Raw genomic sequence first — 22,156 nt, 5'->3', positions numbered from 1 at the left:
GGGTTACCTTTGGTGCTGTCATTTAGGTAGATGAAGAGAAAGCAGGATTAGACCTGCTGGCCATGGGTCTCCTCTGACGTGGGGGGGGGGGGGGAGTGATTGTGACTGCCTTACCTGCCACTCTGTGTGTTGTGTGGGTGTAAAAGGAGCATTTTTCTACATTTCAATTTTGTTGTCTTAGAGAGAACTGTAGTGTGAAGTCAAAAGATACTAATTTCCCACTTGTTGCAAGCACTTTCCCTTCAGTTAGAGTAACAGTAGTGTGGACTGTTGCTGTTCATCTGCTCAGCCTTGCTGTGACAGAAGACATCCCGGACCCTCTGACGCTGCAAATTACCCATGGCTCAGCAGTCACAGATAAACTGTCCTCTCCCCCAGGCAGTTCCTGTGGAGCTTCCGGCTCCCTGGGGAGGCACAGAAGATTGACAGGATGATGGAGGCCTTCGCCCAGCGTTACTGCCAGTGCAACAGTGGGGTCTTCCAGTCCACGGGTGAGCGAGGCAGCCCTCTGGGTCTGGCAATTTTCCCACTGGGTTCTTTCTGTGACATTGGAGAATTTCTAAAGTAAAGGGCTGAAGTTCATGGCATGTGTATATCATGTACTTACGATAGTAAAAGGTTAGAAGCAACCCTAAGCCCAACATTCAGGTACTAGGGATATATATATAAGGGTTCTTCTGAACCAGGATATACATAATGATCAAAAATCACGTGTTCAGGGGCTGGGAATTTAGCTCAGCGGCATAAGCGCCTGCCTTACAAGCAGGCAGTCATGAGTTTGATCCCTGGTACAGATAAAAATGAAAAAGACAAAAAAAAAAAAAAATCACATGTTCAGAAGCTGTGCATGGGGGCATATATGCCTGTAACTGCAGATACATAGGTGAGGCAGGAGGCTCAAGATCAACCTGGCCAACATAATAAGACCAATTTTTTTTTTTTTTTTAATAAGACCAATTTTTAAAAACACGATATTTTAGGCTGGGCATGGTGGTGCACACTTGTAATCCCAGCTCAGTAGGCTGAGGCAGGAGGATTACTGCAAGTTTGAGGCCAGCCTGAACTGTTTGGTGAGACTTAAACCACCCCAAATTATATAGAATTTGTACTGGGATGAGAAAATGGCAAGATTAGCAAATGTGTGTGTGTGTGTGTGCGCGCGCATGCATGCGCGCAGATATTCCTTGTTTACTGACCTACTTGTTTAACAGCTTTTTGAATTTGTAACCAAGGTATGCTGTTTGGATTAACAATGCATCTTTTTTTTTTTGGTACAGTTTTGTGCATCTTATTTATAGAGCTTCAATGTCTTTCTTTTGTACAGTGCACCTTATTTATATAGGACTGCAATTTTGCTGATTATACTGTACCCTAGTATAGTTTTATGTTCTCATACAATTTACAGTGCTGCAATAAGAGTTACGCAGATAAAAGCAAAATCATCAGTGGAGTTTCTTTTGACCATTGTTTTGTTGGGTATATTGTAATGTACAGACTGTATGCATTTTTTCATTTAGCAACCAATTCACTTAACAAGCTTGTATCAGGAGCTAAACTTGGTCATTAAATGAGAGGTGTCTGGATCTATCTCTGTATATATCAATATCTGTTTGATCCAAATTATGTATCTCTGAGGTAACACTTGTGACATAAAGGTAGTTTATATAAAGGAAGTGAGGCAGAGTACCTTATTACAAAGCAGAGATGTCATAGGTAGTTTTTTAGCCAATGTGTTGTGTGTCACACTTCCTGCCATGTCCTGTTGTTTGGCTCATGTACTTCCACACGCACTTGGTTTTCAGCTAGCACACACCTGGCCACACGTGTGCCCGTGCAGTCTGTCCCGTCCTTCTGGGACCTGGCTTTCTGTGACACCATGGGGCACTCCCAACCCTCTGGAGAGGTCTCTAACCACCCTCTGCCTTCCTCCCCCTGTCTCAGACACCTGCTACGTCCTCTCCTTTGCCATCATCATGCTCAACACCAGCCTGCACAACCCCAACGTCAAAGATAAGCCCACTGTGGAGCGGTTCATCGCCATGAATCGCGGTATCAACGATGGCGGTGACCTTCCTGAGGAGCTGCTCCGGGTAAGCGGAATTCTTCCTTTGGGGGAAGAATTCACTTGGATTCTTTTATTTTTTTGGTGCCAGGAATCAAACTCAAGACTCTGGGCTTGCCAGGCAGGTACTGTGCCGCTGAGTTGTATCCCCAGCCCAAGAATTCGCTTGGAACAATATTGTTTTGTAGGAAAGGAGAAAGGTGTTGAGTGCCTCCTCTCTTAACTCATTTAATTACGTGAGTTTCACTAAGCTGGCAGTGAGGCCCAGCAAGAACAGGAGAGGTCATTTGTAAACCGTAAACTAAAGGCTTGAGCAGAAGTCAAACTGCTTTCTTTTCCTTCTTAATTATCCAGTATGCGTCTTACCGACTTTGTCCCTGGGAACATCCAGAAGGCAGAAATGGTCATTTTCTTCCTCTAGTCTTGAGCCCTGTGGGCATGTGGTTAACTGTGGGGGCAGAGTGAGTGCACATCCCTGCAGTCAGTGGAGAGAGAGGGAGGAGAAAAGTTACTTCTAGAATCAGAGCCATGCAGTGTTATCTTTCATCTCAGAATCTGTATGAGAGCATAAAAAATGAACCCTTTAAGATCCCAGAAGACGATGGAAATGATCTCACTCACACTTTCTTCAATCCCGACCGAGAAGGCTGGCTGCTAAAACTGGGTAAGTCATGTCCTGGGTTGGAGCACATACAGCCAAACGCAGGAAAGAAGGTTGTGTGGGTACATACCCATGGGGCGCAGAAGGGCTGGGGTGACGGGCCCTGCAGAAGAGACTGTTCCAAAAAGGCCCGCTTCTACAGGGAGTGATTTGCATAGCCAGTGCCTCACAGGACAGAGACCAGTGGGGCCAGACTGCCCCCATGAACACTGCCCCGTGTGTCTGGGCCCTGTGTGTCTGTTCTTGAACCCATGGCCAGGTTCTTTCCGGTGGGTCTCCCAAGGACCCAGTCTGGTGCCCTGGCGTCCCGCCTTGATTCTGGGAGGGTGGCTAGCTGTGTCCGTATTCCTTCTTCCCACCCCGGAATCACACCCGGCACCCCCGCCCCACTCCGTACATCATCGCCTCCTTCTGCATCTGGCTCCCACAGGCAGTCTGCATGGCAAACCTAGAGCCCTTGGCTGCAGCTCAACCCACAGCACTCTTCCTCATTCTCCGGGCAGTGGTCCCCGCCCTTTCCGTCCAGATCAGCCCCCTGAATGATTTTGTTTATTCAGAAAAGCTGAGAATGTATTCCTTTTCCTTTGCCGAATGGGAATTTATATGTCTAGATTCATGTTTCTGCCTTGCTATGAAGGTGACTGAGTAGCCAAACTGAAAAAAAGAAAGAAAAAAAGAAAACTAGCAGGGTCTTGACACACACTCATGTCCACATGCGGCACAGAGGGACATCTCTGGACTCTCAGACGTAGTGATGCTCATTTTTTGGGCCATGAAAGAGCACTTTCCTGTGTTTTCTCCTGCCTTTGCCTTTAATGAGCTATAACCACGCATGAGCAGGGGGTGTCCCTTTGGAGACCCCCCCTTTCCCGCCTTGGTTATTGGCCCAGCATTACTAGTCATTACCCTCTTGGCCATAACTGAAACATCTGGGAAGACTGGAACAGACTCCTACCACTGAAAGATTTGCATTTCCTTGGAAAAGCCCAAGGGCTTGTGTTTACAGATTATGACTTAATTCATAAATTCCCTGTAAAGTACCACTTCATTGATCAGTGCCTTATATTCCTCTTAAATCGCCCAACATTTCATATACCTTTAAGCCGGTAGAATCTTTGAAGTTAGGGCTCTAAAATTACTAACCCTACCGGCAACCTTCTGTTCCGCATTTTTGTTGCCAAGAGGATAGAGTTAAAAATGTGCAAAATTTTAGAAGTGTATCCAAGTTTGGATTTACTTCCCCCTCCAGCAAAATTTGTTTAAATGCTAATGCTAAGTGTTAGCTTTGACAGCTCACATACTAAAATTAGAACAGGCAAAGATTATCTTGGTTCTTATACCAGGATGACATGCAAATTCATGAGACATCCCATGTTTTTAAAAAGAAAAAAAAATAAACCAGGAGTGACTGTGTGCTCATGTTGTTCTAGCTACTTGGGTGGCTGAGACAGGAGGATGCTTCAAGCCCAGAAATTTAAGGCCAGCCTGGGCAACATAGAAAGAACCTAGCTCAAAAAAAATTGTTTTTAAAAACTAAATGTAGGGCTCACTTTGGGATCATTGCATTACTTTTTCTAAACCTTTACCAAGCCCTTCACCAAACTCTTTAATATTGTGTTTTCATTGTAGCACACTTGGAATTGCTCCTGTGTGTTTACGTGCTGCAGAGGCAGGTCTTCAGCCATCTGTACTGTGTGTATATGTTTGTTTATGCATACAGCCATTAGCACGTGTATTCCTGTGTATACACATATGTACATGCATATTCATGGGTATATGTGAGTGCATTCTTGGACACACTCTGACAGTGCCATCTAAAGAAAGTTAGTAAAATTTCCCCGAAGTAATCTTCACCCTCTTTGCTCTGAATCTTGGACAGACCTCAGCTTTGTAAAATCATCAGTGGCGTCACTGGCGCTGGGTTCAGCAGTGCCTCCAGTGTCACCTGCCTGTCCCGGTCCAGCCCCTCCACAGGCAGACATGAATGTGACTGATGCATTGCACTTTAAGATGAAGAAATCGGCTTTAATTTCTTTGTTTTAATTTTCTTTTCTCCCTCATTTGTATGTTTCCATGATTTTGGCTCTCCTTTTCCTTGCCCCAAACTCCAGGAGGTATGTAACCCCGCAACCTGCTCGCTCGCTCTGCCCAGGCCACTGTCATTGCTGCAGTGTTCTCTTATTTTGTTATTTTGGTTATTTTGTTTTTTACTTGCTGGTGGTAGTGTTAACGCTGCTTCTAACGTATTGTACAGTCCCTAGGGAACTGGTCAGGATCAAGGGTTTGGACAGTGCCCATGTCCTCCCGTGCTGGAGGAAAACAGTGGAGCAGACAGCTAGGTACAGAGAGGCGCATTGACCCCGCTGCACCCCGCCTTGCAGGGACCATGCTTAGAGCAGCTCTGTAAGGCAGAGAAGGGTCACCAGGCATGCACTGTGTACTGAACTCAAACTGACACCTCTGGGTCAACCTCATGGAAGGTGGTTTCTGAAGTGAGGCGCAGGAGAGAGAAAGGAGACTGAAACCCTGGCTTCCCAAAGTCAGGTGCCGACACCATGACTGATAATCAAATTAAGACAAGCTTAGGTGACAGCGCGTCTGCCTTTGTATGGAGAAGGGAAATGATATTCCCAAGGTGAAACGATGCCACTGAACGTTAAAGCCTCAAACCTGGAAGCTCTACCTGGATCTTTGATTCAGTGCCTGGGCGTCGGGGAAGGGCCTCACAGCCTCAGGTTTTGCATTTTGTTTTCTTTGGTTTTTCACTCCCCCCTCCCCCACTTTTTTTCAGTGAATCCTTTCCTTAAAACCTGAAATTGGCTTCTTAGTTATATTGTTGGTGTCTGCTCTCTGCTGCCTTGGGGGAGACCGAGAACTCCTCAGGTTTGTGTTTAGGTGTGCCCTGAGCAGAGATGCACTTAGCACCACTCCAAACACCTGCATTTTCTCAGAGGTTTCGGGGTCTTGCTATGTTGTTCTCAAGGAACCATGGGCAGTCATGGGGAACAGCAGGGGAGGGTCCTGTGAGTTCCACAGGGACTGTTCTAGGCGCACAGCTATCTGTCTGCTTGTTCCATGTCTGTTTTTCGTCCCACGTGGAAATGTTTCCCGTGGGTTTGCAGCAGCGCTTCATGTAGAGAGCTCTGTGACACAGCAAATTGTCCAGGGGAGGTGACCAAGCTTTTATAAATCAGAGAGCTTTCCCCAGCTTTGCTTTTTCTCCTTGATTTCCTTCCATCTTGTTCTTTTTGGCATCTGGCCCACTTTTTCCATGATCTCCGAAGTTGCAGTGTCCCCTGAGTTGGCATCCTGTGATATGCATGGAGGTCAGCATAGATTGTGGTCAGGGTGTGGCCAACCCTGCGAGGGCAGTGCGTAGGACTGGGAGACCCAAGCTCTCAGACTGCAGTGGGGGCGGGAGTTACTTTTTAAGGACATACTGGCTCCAGCTGTGAACCCATTTCCTGCCTTTTTTCTTCTCATTCATCCTAATTCTGCCTGGCTTTTCCTGCTGTACACACGCATGTCCTTATCATTATGGTTTTTCCCTTAACCTTTGGGCTGCTTCTATAAAACTTACAAATTGTGAGGAAGAGAGTCACTGCCTGATATCCACAAGGGACAGGCAGCAGGTGGTACAAGCTTACGGGCTCATACCCTTGGAGCCCGAGTCTGTCCTTTAGAACCTTCTGGTTGGTGGTCCCTCTCTCAAGCCCCTTCCCTAAAGTTGAGGTGGCCAAAGCAGAACTGTCAAGTGGGGTGGAAAAGCCAAGTCCTGTGCTCTTCTGCAGGAGGACTTTCTTCCTGTGCCGTTGCTCACACACTCCTGGGTTTCTCTGGGAAAGCCCGCAGCTCTTGGCATTTAGAAACAGTCCCTGTGAAACTGCCCAGCCCTTTGCTTAGCTGTTGGTGAGGAGTATGAGAGGGCTTGGGATGGGGCCCTGCGAGACATGCTCCAGGAGGAGCAGAGGGTGGTGCCGTCTGTAGGTGAGGTGTGAGCAGAAGGGCCAGTGCTAGGAAGAGTAGGCTTAGCATGTTTATGGAAGGCCATGCATGTCTTGATGCAGGAAAGGATAGGAGTGATTTTGTATGGCTCTTGTCAAGAAAGTTTCCTCTTGACCCCGAGGTAAGTGGAGGAAGAGAGGTGCTCCTGATCATGATTTGAGAGGGGGTGTAGCATCATCCAAGTTGGACAGGTTTAGTGTTCAGCCTAGCCTAACTTTGTGACTCCCACATTTTGCTTACTGAAGAATGTTAAAGGCCTGAGGGAAGCTGTCACCAGACTGCACTGCAGTTAGGGCTCAGCTGGCCCATGACCGCCTTTCCTAGATGTTTTTATTGTAAGTGTCCAGCAAAGACCTTGGAATTGCAGAGCTGCTGAACTAAGTTCTCCATACAAGCCACTCCTTCCCTGGTGGAGAAATCCTGCAGTGATTTCTCAACACGGCTCTGGGGAGATTTTATTTTCAAAACACGAGCTCAGATGGCTAAGGCCAATGTAGAAATTGACTACAACCCGTAAGTTAGGAGGGGATAAAGCTGCGGTAGTTTGGTTCCATGCCCAGAAAAGCTGAATGTGATTGTGCAGAGATCACAAGGCCTCACTTCCTCTTCCTGTTCTCTAGTCATGCCCATGGCACCCTCTGGGGTGCCCAGGTAATAGGAGCAGCGTAGCCTGCACCAAGGTGCTGACCCTTCCCCTTTCCTCTTTTCTTTGCCCATTTCTGCCACACATGGCTTTGGTTGGCTTCTTTAGCCCAAGGCACATTTGCGTTGCCCTGTCATTATTCCCCTGGGTTTACTCCCTACCCACACACTCATCTTGCTGTCCGATTTCATCTTGGGGTGTCACCTGGACACGCTTGCTCTGCTCATATCATAGACTCACTCTGAAAGATGCTTCTGTCTTGGCTGTGCCTTGTCATTGATGCAAACTTTGCCATGGTCTAAATGTTCTCCCTACACCCTCCCCGGCCCCTTCTCCCCTCCCCAAGAAGAGAGCTGTGTGTGTGGTGTAGCCTGTGCTTGCCTGGGTGTCTGTTGTCCAAGTGCATCTCTTTTTGCCCTGCAGGTGGCAGGGTAAAGACCTGGAAGAGACGCTGGTTCATTCTGACTGACAACTGCCTTTACTACTTTGAATACACCACGGTGAGCACCAGTGTTGATGTGGGATGGGCCAGGGCTCAATTCTAAACCACTCAGACCAAGCATGGTGAGAGGGATCCTTGGGGAGATGGTTAGATTTGTCCTTTTACCTCTTCGGGTATTGGTCAGGGCAGAGTTGAAGCCAATGGGAGAACTCAGGTAAGTCTCAGGATGTGAGCCCTAGCCAGGGTGTAGAGTGCCTAGCAAGGAGCTGGACTCACAGGCCATACCTAGTTCCAGGTGGATGGGATCAAGAGGTCCAGAGAGGAGAAGACCGACAGTGCTGGAAGCCACTTCAGAGCTGGGCTAGCAAAAACGATCTTGGACCCATTGCCAAAAATTGTTCGTGGCCTGATAGAAAGGCACATGGAAAAGAAAAAGAAGATAATCGTAATTTGGAGAATTCACATTTTCTGGAGTACTGGAAATGTTGAAGGATTTAATTCAGAAGAAGCCTCAGGAGGTGTAAAATAATAGAGGAAAAAGAAACGAAGTGAAATGGGAAAAGTTAGTTTGAGATTACTTGCAGTTTTAAGAAATTGAAGTTTTCTTAAGCCATGGTAATTCTTTTGTTTTTTAGTCAACACCAAAAGCCTTAACAACTACAGGTCTTGTCAAAAATAAGTCTTTTCGGGATCCCTTGTACATAGAGTACCTGGACAGCCAGCAGCGAAGCAGCTGCTGCCAGACTTACACACGCAGGTGACCTGACGTCCTACAGCGTCTGCCGCCCTCCTGGTCACAGGAGGGTGCAGTAGCTGTGCGTGAGTCTTGACCTTAACCCAGGCAGCTGAGTTAGGGATGCTGGACCTTTTCTCCAGCCATATCTTCATGGCGCTGAAAGTCATCTGTGGCACTGAAGAATAAGATTTAGATTTCTCTTTTGTAATAAAAGTAGAGCTAAAGAGTGCCCTAGTAAAGACATAAAAATTCCAGCCTGCCTGCCAGCTCCTGGTTGTGCCTTGGTGTTTGCTGCCTTGAGGAATAGAAGGGGGTCTTCCTGTGTTCAGTGCTCTGTGCTGTTCTCTGTCCCCATGGAGGTCACATGAGCACGGCCCCTCACGTAGGGAAGGAACTGCATGGCAGTGTCAGTCTTGCTCTCATTCTGCTGGTGACGGCAAATGGGTTCAAGGGCATTTCTGACGAGGGCACTGTACCGAAGGGGCTGCTGCCGTGCCTAGGGAGTTCTACAAGTGTCGGCTTCTCTGTATTTTAAATATTTTCAAATGGTAGTGAATGATAAGATTCTTCCTGCTGTACCCCCGAAGCACTTCTGTGAGCAAACTGCTTGGTAAATCAGTCTGCCCTCCTGTCCCGTTGTTTGCCTTCACATCTTTGGAGTCTCGTCTGGAGTCTGTTCTTTGCCCTCCGGCTTGGGCATCTACGCAGGGCGCTTCTGTGTGCTGGCTGGCCCTGTGATGCTGAGTGGTTTGGGGCCCCTGTGCTCCTCCTAGGGCTGGTGTGGTGTTAGTGCCTCTAGGCAATGGGGTAGGAACTGAAAGGTGTCGTTAAGCTAAAGGTGGTAATTGAAATTTCCACACAGAATCACCTAACTCAGATAGCAATTAGCTAGTAATACATGGAGAAAAGTAGTGACCAGACAAGGAAAAAGCTTGGCCAGGTCAGTGGGAGATAGCAACAGCTCAGGGGAGCTGAGAGGTCCCACAGCGGAATCTCGTGTTTGTTCCCTCTGACTTGGAACAGTAAAGTCTGCTACGGCTGGAAACTGGTGAACAGGAAGTACTCAGACAGGCTTCGCTGACTGTGATGCAGAGCAAAGGCACAGACCAGGTGTGCAACCGGGAAACCGCAGCACGAGGTGTTCCAGTGCGTGAGCCAGCGCTAACTGCACACTCACACTGCAGAGTAGAGCCGTGCCTGGGAGTCTCAGACGGGCCCTCCCACCACTTGTCATTCTTCGCGAGACTCTTTCGCAAGACTCTGGAAAGTGCTAGAATGCAAAATGCCCAGTCTTCCACCACAGATCAGGAAGCACTTCCACCACGAGGCGCATCAGTCACTCGGGCAGAGTCAGGAGAATTCCCAGGACAAGGCGGAACAGGCAGAGCGGGGAGGCTCCAGGCTGCAGGCAAGGAGGAGCTCAACCTGCCTGTTTCGGATGTAACTGTACGGCCATAGAATTGCAGCTTACTAGTTAGTTAAATTACAACTTTAAAGAGTAGAGCACATTAGATGACAATGCTGTTTCTGTCCCAGAAGGACGAATTCAGCCAGATTGTATCTGAAAAAGATAAATGTTTAAAAAGTAGAATAAAGCTATGAAGGAGACAATTGCAATACATTCCTCATTTAACCCCTCAGTTCCAGTCCCTTGATTAGATCTTAGCTGGATTGATCACTAAGTGAGCGACTGTATATAGTATGTACTTTATAATATTCAGAACAAAGAAACAGTTAAAGTCCAACTTGATGATTGCTTTTATTTGTATATACAGTACTGTAATGTATAACAACATGAAACTGCAGTACTGTACTGTACAATTGGCAAAAGTTACAGTACTGTATAATCAAGGTGTGCTGTATCCTGCCCAAAAAAACATTGAGGCTTAACCAGATAGGTCATTAAATTAATATCTGTACCACAATAATTGGTACCTGCAGGATCAAAGATGTGATAAATCAATGAGATTATTTCATGGAAAGGAAAGAAAACCAGAAAACAACATGCATGCATTTGCAAGTCAAGAATGCAGTGTTTCGGGAAAAACAGCCACCTAGGTGACTCCTTAGAGAGGCGTGGCCCTGCATGTCAGCCTGCTGAGTATGCAGCAAGGGGCGAGAGAAAAAGCATCCATCAGCCTTTCGTGCCTGAGGGTAGTGGGTCAGGGTCTGCCAGTCCAGAGGGAGGGACGAAGAGGGGCCTTTGTCGAGCCATGTTAGCATCTAATAAAGCACAGCTTACCCAGCAGCACTGTCACATGGAAGAACGGGAAATGCGCGCTGCAGATCCTTCCTGAGGAGCACGGCCTGCCAGTGAAGAGCCAGCCAGGGAGGGAGGAAGCAAAGGAGAAGCCCAGGAAGCGGAGGAGTGGTGGCCAGCATTCGCCTCTCTGATCCACTTAAACATGGACCAGGTATCCTGATGTCAGCCAAGCCTCTTTGAGAATGGCAGCCCAATCATTCCTTTGGGTCCTTGTTGAAAAACTCTGCAGAACACTTGGAACTTTTTTTTTTGGTACTGGGGATCAAACTCATGACCTCATGCTTGCCAGGCAGGCACTTATGCCGCTGAGCTAAAGCCCCAGCCCCACTTGGAACTTTGGTAGACAGAGAATGCTGTATGTGAATTTGGTTTTGCAACATAAACTGTAAGAGATAATCTTTTGTTTTTGATCAGCGTTATCAGTGCTCCCAACAATATCAAATGGAAGTCTTCCTGCTGTCATCTCAAACCGTACCCCACAGGCCTGCCAGGCACCCTGAAACCATAACCATCTCCTCACCACTTCATGGGCAGTGTAACTAGGAGCACCACAGAATGTGCTGATCATACTTCCTGCTGGAAACCCTTCCTTTCGTGTATGATAGTCCAGTAATACGTTGTGCAGTTTCAAATCTCTATAGGTTATCCCTCATGAAGATAATGCTAAACTGACTTCTGCAGAGTAAGACCTAGCATGTCCTTCGGGAAGTTTTCCTCATTGATGCATTTGAAACAGTAGATCTCCACTGCTTAACATACCCTGCCACGAACAGTCCGCTTTCTGTCTGAAAGCAAGAATGCAGACCAGCAAGAAAAGGAGGATTTACAGGCCTGTTTCAAAATATGCTTCTCTCAACTGGTACAACCACTGTGGAAATCGGTGTGGAGATTCCTCAAAAAACTAGGACTGGAGTTCCCATTTGATCAGCTATTCCACTTTCCGGGTATTTTCTCAGGAGATTTAAAAGTATCATACCACAGTGACATACACTTGCACATGTATATAGCGGCACAGTTTATGATAGCCAAATCTTGGAAACAGCCCAGATTCCTATCAACCGAGGAATGGGTAAAGAAGATGTGGGGTTTTTTTCTTAATTATTGTTAAATAGGAAGAAAATAAAATGGGAAGGGGACCAAAAGAGAAAAGTAAAAAAACAAACAAAAAACATGCTTTTCTCTTTGTACTCGGTCAGTATCCTCATCATTACTGACAAACTTTTTTCACAAGTTTGATTGTATAAATACGATTTTTTTTTTTCAATTGAAACAGTAGTACTTTTATGTAACTTCCTCTCCCTGTAGCACAGCGGAGTCCTAACGACCTAACCTGGACAAAGCTCCTCGCCACAGTCTCTGGTGGGCTCTGCCTCCTTTTCTTCACTGCCTGCTCACAGCTCTCAGGATCTGAAAGATTAGATGGGATCATTTCTGGGTGTGGTCTGAATGTGTAGGTGACAGTTCCACTAGCATCATGGGTTCTGGTGGGAAGGAATGCTGCCCACATTTAATTGTGATCCATCTGTTACACTTAGGAGCTAAGAGTTTGGTTGACACACATACATTCCTGGCATGGGAATCCCATACTGTAGCTCAGTGCAGATGGCACAGTGAGTGTGCATTCATGACAGAGTCCTCTCCACGGGTGCGTGCCTCTGCAGGAGATGAAGTTATCTTCTCTTGGGTAGGGTGTTCCAGGATGTTCTGGTACACAAGGGAATATGTGAATGAAGAGCTCAGAACCTTTTGTTTAGATGATATGTGACATGAATCTCCTCATCTACCCATATCGTGGTGAAAAGCTGTTCACTGTCAAAAGAACACGTTCCAAACTTCATTGCAAAGATCCTCAAAGCAGATGGCAAGTTAAGAATATGTTACCATAGTATCTCTTCCCATCATGAAGCTCTGTCAGGTGAAGGTCTAGGTCCTGCAGGTGCTGGGAAAGAGGGATCCTAGAGAGGCTAGCTGCTCAGGAAAGCTGGCACAGGGACCCCATGAGAGAGCGAAGCTTGACTGCCCATACCATCTACAGGGCCAGGCTTCTGCAAGACTCCCACTGAGTGATTTCCAGGAGCAGTGGCTGGGTCCAGGTGGACTTGCATGGGCCTCTTGCTGTCTCTGGGCTTTTAATGATCAGGTCTGGTGAGACTTGCCCTGGGTTCTCTGGCATCTTTGTGCTCTTGGTAGTTGGGCCTAGAGAGATTTTTTCGGGAGAGGGAGACCCTTGATTTTTCTGGGGGGCTGGTGGCTGGCCTGAGAACTTTCCTGGCCTTATTGGCTCTCAGTACTAGCATCTGAGCCTTGGGAAACCTTTCCTGGGCTCTTTGGTATTTCTGTATGTCTGATGCCCAAGTCTGGGATGGTGTTGCTGAGCCTAGTGAGAGTTGCCCCAAGCTCCTTGGTGGCTCTGGGTACCTGGTGGTTGTTCCTGGGGAGACCTGTTTTGGGCCGTTTGTGACAGTTGACCAGCTCCTACAGCTTGGCCTGAGGCCCCTGGATGGATTCAGCTACCTCAGTCACTCAGAGCTGCTTGCCTGCCTGCGGTTCTGAGGCTGCAGCTTTGCAAAGTAGAGAAGCAGCTCAGCAGGTTTGCTGTTGGCAGGTTCTAGCAGGGCAAGTGGCTGTCACTAGATTGTGTTGTCTGTTAATGGTTGGAAGTTTTCTTTGGTCGTGTTGCCAAGGAAGGGAGGGCATGGACCAGGCATAGTGGCACATGCCTGTAATTCCAGCACTTGGAGACAGAGACTGAAGATCACTGCAAGTTTGAGGCTAGCCTGGGCTACATAGTGAGACCGTCTCCCTTTACCCCCAAAACAAGAAAAGAAAAAAGGAAGTCTTAAGGTTTACAAGCTGAATTCCCCCTTTAATAAGAAGACCTTATGGCCCATCTCTTATACTAGGTAAATCAGTGGCTGTTTACTTACTACCTTTGTCTAAGTGTCTCTATATCCTTTCATCTGTCAATTGGTCTTTTGCTGTTGCAGTAGCAGAGCTTGAACCCCACATCTCACACTGAGCTACACTCCCCGGACACTTTGCAGATGCGGAGTCCCTCAGGTGGCCAAGTCGGGCTTCTCTTTGCAATCTTCTTGCGTTGGCTGCCCAGAGTGCTAGGGTTAGCTTTCTGTGAAATTAGGCGTTGGTGCCATTGTAACTTTGAAAGCAGCATGTGTGCCTCAACACTTACGTGGCAGGCACAGTGCTGAGGGGTCTTGTCATACAAAGGAGCCGCTTCCTCGGTAGATGCCGTGTGAGATGGATTGATTATATCATCATTTTCCTTTAAATATGGAGTATTCAGACATTCCAGAAATTTCCACAATAATTTTCCATAAGAGAGAGAAAGGTTGGTTTTAAATTGTAATTTTTGGGATTGTGGTGGATCCTTAGCGAGTTTTAGCTTTTAGGTGCATACAACTAATTAATTATTCATTCTTATCTAATGAGTTTCTAGACGCAGGAAAGCTGTAACCGCTGTCTTTAGTCTTTGTGTCTCGCAGAGCTTACTCCATCAGTAAATCCCTGTTGGCCTTTCTGAGTGCTGCCGCCCGTCAGTGGCTGACCGCGACTCGCGGCTGTGTGAATTAACCCTAGGCTGCTGTGTGCCCAACTGCTGGTGGCAGTTTGCATTGTTCCCAGTTTTGACTTCGCAATCCTAGGCTTTCACTTGAACCTGGTGGGAGTGGTCTCCACTGCCACGCCTGTGACCATGTGGTACATGGAGCTGATGTCCCTCTGGGTCACATCTCCTTACTCCTGCTCCTTGACTTGGGAGGCCTCAGGGGGACAGCATGGAGGACTCAAGCCACCCACACCTGCTGGAGAGTTTGGCCACCCTCTTCCTACCTGCTTGCCTGCCTCGTGGCTGACCCTGGAGCCCCGGCTCAGCTTGTCCGCCCACCACCCGAACTAATTCTTAAACACACGTAAATACAGAGCTAATACTAAAATACACTGACAGTGCCAAAATACACCAAAATACAGGACTGGTGCTAAAACATACTGAAAATAGAACTTTACTATGTTTAACTGTAGAACTAATACATATGCTTGAAGAACTGACACTTGAATATACTTAAATTTTTAAAAAGTCTTAAATATCAAACAGATGCTAACGTACACTGAAATGGAGAGCTAATGCAGAGCTGTACTGAGATGTGGGGTAAATTTGTCTCGGTATGGATTTGCTGCAGGGCAGGATTTGTGTGGTACACATCTGGGCAGCATGGAAAGGAAACCAGAAGAAAGAGAGGTGTGAAGAATATTATCTTTCAGAGCTGGGTTGCGCACGCCTGTAATCCCAGCACTCAGGAGGCCAAGGCAGGAAGGTCCCCATGAGTATATAGCCAGCCTGGCTACATAGTGGGACCCTATCTACAAAAGAAAAAGAAAAAAAGAGCTGTTAAAATTAAAGCCTCCTAAGGTTTCTCATAAGCTGTTTTAAAGAAACTTCGAATATGATCATTTTAGAAAATATCTCTTAGGGTAAAGAAAATTTACTTTGATGTTCAATATTTTTTAGATTGTTTCATTTTTTTCTTAAAGTCTGTATCACTGAGGTGGAATGTATCTGACAGTACCATGTGGAGTAGCCCATTGTCCTAAAACCTATCCTTGTCCTCTGTGTACCCATAAAATGACCCCGTCAGCAGTGGGAATTCATTAGTGATTGGATGTGGAGTGCTGTAAAACACTTCTACCTTTTTTGTTTTCTGCAGCATTTTAAGTTCTTTTTTTTTTTGTCTTTTTCCTTTTAATCGGTACTGGGGACTGAACTAACGACTGTCTGCTTGCAAGGCAGGCACTTATGTCGCTGAGCTAAATCCCCAGCCCCTCATTTTAAGTTCTTTAAAGTGAGCAAATATTAGTTTTTACAAAATAGTAGTTGCTCTTAAGTTAAATATGCCACACAAGTTATTGTTGGTTGACTCTGTCCTGGTGGGGAGGTGGGTGGGTACTGGGCATGAATGGAGCACCTGTCAGCAGGCAGTGGACCCTCCTGCCCACAGTGGTCCAGGAGTGGTGCTGGCTGTGGAGCTCTGGGTCTGGTGCCCGCTAAGCATACTCGATCACTGAGCTAACCCCTAGCAGCACAGCTGGAGGAGAGGGACCTCATTGGAAGGAAGCCCCACGACACTGCGAAGACCCTTCTGCAGCCTCTGAGGTGACACACTGTAGCTGGGAATGAGGAGCAGGTCCCCAGCACACCCTGCAGCAGGACAGTCCAAAAAGCCCTCAGAAGTCAACAGGGTGCTAGACTCACATCTCACCAGAAAAAAAATTCCAAAAAATCTCCCCAAAAGACCAAAAAAAAAGGGGGGGGGGAATAAAAGAAAAGTTGTTTATTCAAAAAAAAAAAAAAAAAAGCGCAAGAACTGGTTGAGGAGACCCCACATGTTTTAGAGAAGATAAGAATGAGTAGGTGAACCTTGCCAAAATAATTATATAGACTTTCTCCAGATAAAAACTGTTTCCAGGTTGAAAAGCTTACCAAATGCTTGCATGATGGCCAGAAATAGGCCCACACCAAGTTCATAGCCAGAGATGGAGCTAAAATCAGCCACACACAGCAGCAGTCATGGTGTCCTAAGATTCAGAGAAAAGTTAAAGATTGAAAATAGTTGCCATGGGAGCCAGGGAATGACTTAAAATTTTACTTCTTGCTTTTATGAAACATGTAGGACTGGTCGATTTTGTGCATGTGTTACTCTGATCAAGTATGAAAACTTGCAAAGTGTTAAGCCATGGTGTGGTCATGGATGTGGCGGGGCCTTGGCCAGGATGGGCCTCGATGAAGAGATCAGACAAGGGCGAGCCTGGTATGGGCTCCATTCTGCATATGAGCACAGAGGCAGGAGGCGCTGCCGTGAGGGCTACCACAGTCCAGCAGTGAGGGTCAGTGGAGGCAGTGAAGTGTAAAGTCGTGTGACATGGCTGCGGTCCCGGCATTGGGGCAGGGCAGGAGCACCTAGGTGGAGGCTGCAAAGGCTTCCAGGAGCTGCTGGTGCCAGCACCAAGGCTGAGAGGGAGGAGCCAGGTAAGAAGCAGGAGGAAGGCATAGGCCGGGAGCTTATGCATCCCAGCTGGAGGCATAGGGCTGTGAGGGAACCTGTTGGACCTCCGTACTCTGTGACACCCTAGAGCCTTGGCCCTGTCCTCACTGTATATCCTGGAGGTGGGCTGAGGCTGATAGCCACTGTCATGCATGGGGGCAGCAGAGAGGGAGGACTCAAGAGCAAGTGTGACCCTGAATGGTCTTTCTGTCTGCACTGCCCCTCAGGATAAAGAGCCCCGTGGGATCATACCCCTGGAGAACCTGAGCATCCGGGAGGTGGAGGACTCCAAAAAACCAGTGAGTGTTTCTGCTGAGAGGAAAAGGAGAGTGGGAAAAGAGAGAGGGACAGCAGTCCTTTGAAAAACCAAAGTTTTTGCGCTTTTTTTTTTTTTGAATAAACAACTTTTCTTTTTAAGAAAAACACAGCTTGAAAAGTACTTTCATGCCTTCAGTTTTGGCTAACTTTAAATTATCTTTGGGGTTCAAGCCAACTTCTGCTGGGTCCCGCTGCGTCAGTATCACTTGGGTGAGGTACAGAGATTGGCCCTCCTTCAGTGTCAGCAGGGCCACTCCTGACTGAACTGGTTATTTGTACCCACGGGACACCTGGTGTGGACTACTGTAAGGTTTTTAGGTCAGATTTCAGAGACCCTGCATTCAGCCCATTTCCTGTCCCTTAGGCGTGGCCCTAACTCCTGCTGGCTAGCTGGCCTGTGCTGAGAGCCCTGTTCCTTACAGGTGGCCTCCAGCTCCTCTGTGCCATAGGAAAATATGTACTGCTTGGATTTTATGATAGAATAGAGCTTTCTGGGAAATAATTTTACCATTTGCTTTTGCTGCAGCTTTCTAAGATCTGTCCATCGCTGTCTTCTTTTTAATCACAGAACTGCTTTGAGCTCTACATCCCTGACAATAAAGACCAAGTAATCAAAGCCTGTAAGACGGAGGCTGATGGGCGGGTGGTGGAAGGGAACCACACCGTGTACCGGATTTCAGCCCCTACACCTGAAGAGAAGGAAGAGTGGATTAAATGCATTAAGTAAGTAACGCGGATGTCACCCGACCATGACTCATCTTCCTCTTGTACCTGCAGTCCTGGCGTTGGGATTTGCCCCTTGTGTGTCTCCCTAGGGGAAGCCCCGCCTAATTGCCAGTCGTGGGCTTGCATTTGGAAGGCTGCCCTGTGTGGAGCTCCTTGCTGCTGTCTCCCTTGGAAGGGCATCCAGTTTCTGGCCCTGTCGAGCGGACGAGGCAGGCTCGTGCAGGAGGCAGGCTGGTGCACTGCCTGGCCTCTGGCAACTTCCCTGGGTGACGGCTGTGGCAGGAACCAGGCAGTTCCCTCAGCAGGCCACGTCAGGAGGCAAGGCTTTCACCACCTGTCCTTGGTGCTTCCTGAGAGCTGTGGAGACTTCACCCCTGGTGAACGGGGGCCCAGTCAGCTTGCCTAGCAGGGCTGCCACAGTGTGCTGATAAGGTCTGGATTAGAACTTGGCTGTGCGGACATGGAGCTGGCATCAAACATAGGTGTGAGGTTGGAATGAGCAGAAGCCCCATCTTGTCCTGTGTCTGGTGCATCTCTTTGACAGCCACGTGTAGAAACAAGGGTTGAGGACACTGACTTAGTTCTGTCCCTTACTTGTTTGGTTTTCTCCCGTTTTCTGTGCTCCAGAGCAGCCATCAGCAGGGACCCTTTCTACGAGATGCTTGCAGCACGGAAAAAGAAGGTCTCTTCCACGAAGAGACACTGAGCAACCTGCAGCGCTGCGGCTTTCTCCTGCACCCACGGATGAGCACTGCAGGGCAGAGGCGTCCTCAGCCGGCCCTGCCTGAGTTCTAGAGATGAGCTTCAGCTTTTGCATTTTTCTTCCGGGGAGAAAGGGTGGGCAGTTGTCACTGGCAGGGGACTGACGCCTGCAAGCACAGGCTCTCGGCCTTTCCCTCCAGCGTGAGTGGAGCTCCCGACCCGGGGCAGCTGTACTCGTCTGCTCAGCGGGGCTGCGGCAGAGCCGGGCGAGCCCTGTGTACCTCTCGGTCACCTCCTGCGTGGAGCCTTCCTCCCTGCACTGCGTACACTCACTGGCTGTGTGCTTGTACGGTAAGAGGAGAGGCGGAAAGGAAGCGAAGCCACGTACTGTAAAGATCTATTTTTGTTTTCTAAAAAGAAGCTGCCCTGCCTGTTTGGAGACCCCCATGGAGAAGGGCTCCCAGGCTGCTGTGGCTCCTCCTGTCAGGGCCAGCTGCCACCTGCCAGGAGTGCTGCCTAGCAGCCCCTCTGGGCGAAAGAGGGCTGGTACCATGCAGCAGTGTAGGGAGGCTCTGCAGTGGGTGGTACAGGCAGCTCCCGCCCAAGTGCCTGTGGGCCTCCGGGAGAGCAGCGGAGGGGACTCACTGGACACTTCCGGCGTCTGTCTCCCTCAGAACCCAGGTTTTGCTGGGCTTTAAATAGAAAGTCAGCATTTTCCTTGAGCTAAATACCTAATAACCAAAACTGTGAGGAGGTTATCCCAACAGGTTCTGGGGTGACCTCACTGGTTCCTATCTGGTTTTTCTGTCTCATCCCCAAACTCTACTCCTCGTTCTAGAGGAAGGAGGTCTTACCTGATTCCTGTGGGGCTTCAGCCTTTTCTGCCTCAAAATGGCCCTAAGAGGGCTCCTCTGGTGCGCTGTGTGGTGGCCTCCGGAGGGCAGGGCCTGGTCTGCTCAGCAGGGGCAGTGGAGTGGGAGGTCGGTTGCTCCCCCTCCTCTCCCCTGCAGCGTGTGTGTGAGTGGGCCGCCCCTCCTGTACGGTGTGAAGGGAGCCATGAAACGCAGTGTTCTGCTGTTCTCTCAGGGACTCTCAAGGGCAGCTCCTGCCACATGGCCAGGCAGAGCAGGTGGTGGCTGGACCTCGGCACACCCTCTAATGTCCAGGTCAGTGCGCAGGAGCCTGGTCCTGTGGTGGTGTGGACTGGCTCCTCTGATGCCATAGGCTAGGGAGCATCTCTGGAAATAGCTTTGCAAAAGGGTGGGAGGCAGGGGAGGGTGGCATCTGGCCCCTTCCCATAGCTCCCTCCTGGCGTGGCTTCAAGCCTTCACCCTGAGCTTGTGAAGGTGGTGGAAGTGGGTCTGGGCTGGAAACCCGAGCTTTCCAGCAGAGAACCAGAGCAGCGCCAGCCTGAGCTCCTTTGGAGGCCCAGGCCCTCGCGCTGGTTCTCACTGGTGTTTCCTGGACAGAGGCACCTGGATCAGTATTTGTCTATTTATCAGAGGTGTAAATAATCCATGTATAGTTTTGCTTTTAGATTATTTTGTATTTGTTTTAAAAATTTTTTTTGTCAAAATATAGAATATAAAGAAATAACTGAAAGTTGCTGACAGGGTTTTTAAAAAAATTATAATTACTATTCCAATTGTTTCTGTTCGTTCGTTTTTGCCTTGTAAACTAGCACCAAGGAACTGCAGCAAATAAACTCCAACTCTGCCCAAACCACTTTTGTTGTCTGCAGTGGCTGTTTTCTCAGGGGGCTCCCACAGGGGACAGGGGCCGCTAGCTGTGCAGTGAGGCAGAGTTTGTCACTCCTGTCTCAGGCGCAGCCGTGATGGCGGGAGGTCTTGTCCTCTCTTCAGGACAGAGCAAGTGAAAGAGTTGGCTTCGTCTCCCTCCTCCTGCCTTTCCAGGAAGAAATGAGTGTCAGACACTCAGCATCAAGATCAAGAAATGTGCCTCAGTCACTATGTGTTTTCAGCATATTTCACCCTTCAGAGATGCCCACATGTGCCAGGGCATGTGCAGGACAGGGTACAGAGGGAGAGCTCTGGGCAGGAGCAGGTCCTTGGGGATGCTTCCTGGAGTAAAGAGCCAGGTCTGGACCCACTCTTTGGGCAGACTTTTCATCAGCTGGGCTCGTCTCTGCATTTGCCAGGAGAGGTGAGGAGCAGCTGCCCACGTTCGGGCCCAGCTTACTCTGTACTCTGCTTTGTGTCCTTCCGTCTCCCAAAGCAGCAACCTTGTTTCTGCCTGCCTGTCTTAGCTCTGCCTCTGTCAGGTGAGTCCCTCTCTGGTGCCTTTGATTCCTTTCAATCAAGCTCTGAAAATATTCAAGTTTTGTTTAAGGAATGACTCCCCAAGTTGCTCTTTTGTCAGGAGCAAGAGAAAGGTATGTGCTCTTACCGCTGCTCTGCAGCGCTACACCAGAGGTTTGCATCGGGACACAGCAGCAGGAGGAGCAGGAGACAGCAGATGGGAAACGAGAGGCCAGGTGCCTTGCAGGTGATAGGACCATGTAGACAGGAAATCCTGAGGAATCTACAAAAAGACTACTAGAGCAGATTAATTCAGTAAGATTATAGGACATAAGATAAATCTATAAAAGACAGCTGTTTTCAGTGCATTAGCTGTGAACAATCCAAAAAAGAAATTAAGAAAACAGTTCAATTTTTATTAGCATTAGAAATAATAAAATAGGGATGTTTCCTTAATGTATAAAGCTTTTATACTAAAGACATTAAAGAAGACATAAAGATCTCAGATTCATGGGTTACAGGACTTAATATTCAGATAACAGTACTCATCGAATTTATCTACAAATTCAAGACAGTCCTTATTAAAATTCCAGCTGCCTTTTTTTAAGGAAATGAAAAGCTTATCTTAAAGTTCACATGGAAATGTAAGGGACCAGGAATAGTAAAAACCAAAATCAGAAGACTTACATCTTCCAGTTTTGCAATTCACAATGATGGGGACTCTTAAGCTCAACATCTCTGGCCCTCAGAAAAATACAAATTAAAACAATGCTAAGTTTCTGTCTTACTCCAAAAAGAATGACACTCACTAGGAAATCAGATGGGAGCAAGTGCTGGCGAGGCTGTGGTGAGAAAGAGCCCTCCTTCACTGCTTTTGTTTTTTGGGTTTTTTAAAAATTTTTTTCTTTCTTTTTTCCGGTACCGGGGATCTCACAACCGCCTGCTTGCCACTGAGCTAAATCCCCAGCCCCTAGAGCCCTCCTTCACTGTTAGTGAGAAGGTAAACTGGTGCAACCATTATGGAAATCAGTATGGAGGTTCCTGAAAATACAGTAGAAATTCCACATGCCTCGGGGGTCCCTGTTCATGTCTTCCCCAGAGTTTAAGACATCGTACCACAGCAGTCCAGGCATACCAGTGTCCGCAACAGCGCACTGTGTGATAGCTTCCTCCTGGAAGCAGCCTGTCTTCCCACTGACGGATGGCTGTGAGGAGAAAATTTGGTATCTATGTAATGGGACACTGCTCTGCTGTGAAGAATGACATGTGTGAGGCATTTGGAGG

General features: G+C 48.0%; 1 protein-coding gene across 4 annotated transcripts in view; it reads left to right on the top strand.

Moving 5' to 3' along the window:
• Nucleotides 1-20,339, top strand: part of Cyth1 (cytohesin 1) — a 95,005-nt gene extending 74,666 nt beyond the window's left edge. For all 4 annotated transcript variants that reach the window (XM_063242192.1, XM_013147110.3, XM_063242194.1 and 1 more), the window contains exons 7-13: nt 379-491; nt 1,942-2,090; nt 2,615-2,726; nt 7,795-7,871; nt 17,096-17,167; nt 17,755-17,909; nt 18,540-20,339. In XM_063242192.1, coding sequence (XP_063098262.1) covers nt 379-491; nt 1,942-2,090; nt 2,615-2,726; nt 7,795-7,871; nt 17,096-17,167; nt 17,755-17,909; nt 18,540-18,618 — 757 coding nt within the window. In that variant the 3' untranslated portion in view covers nt 18,619-20,339. The remainder of the gene's footprint in view (nt 1-378; nt 492-1,941; nt 2,091-2,614; nt 2,727-7,794; nt 7,872-17,095; nt 17,168-17,754; nt 17,910-18,539) is intronic.
• The last annotated feature ends 1,817 nt before the right edge of the window (nt 20,340-22,156 follow it).

This window comes from Cavia porcellus, unplaced genomic scaffold (assembly GCF_034190915.1).
Source record: "Cavia porcellus strain 051 isolate PalLab524CR breed Dunkin Hartley unplaced genomic scaffold, mCavPor4.1 scaffold_32, whole genome shotgun sequence".
Taxonomy (NCBI): Eukaryota; Metazoa; Chordata; class Mammalia; order Rodentia; family Caviidae; genus Cavia; species Cavia porcellus.
The sequence above is the reverse complement of the archived record's forward strand: the minus strand, read 5'-3'. Positions and strand labels throughout refer to the sequence as shown.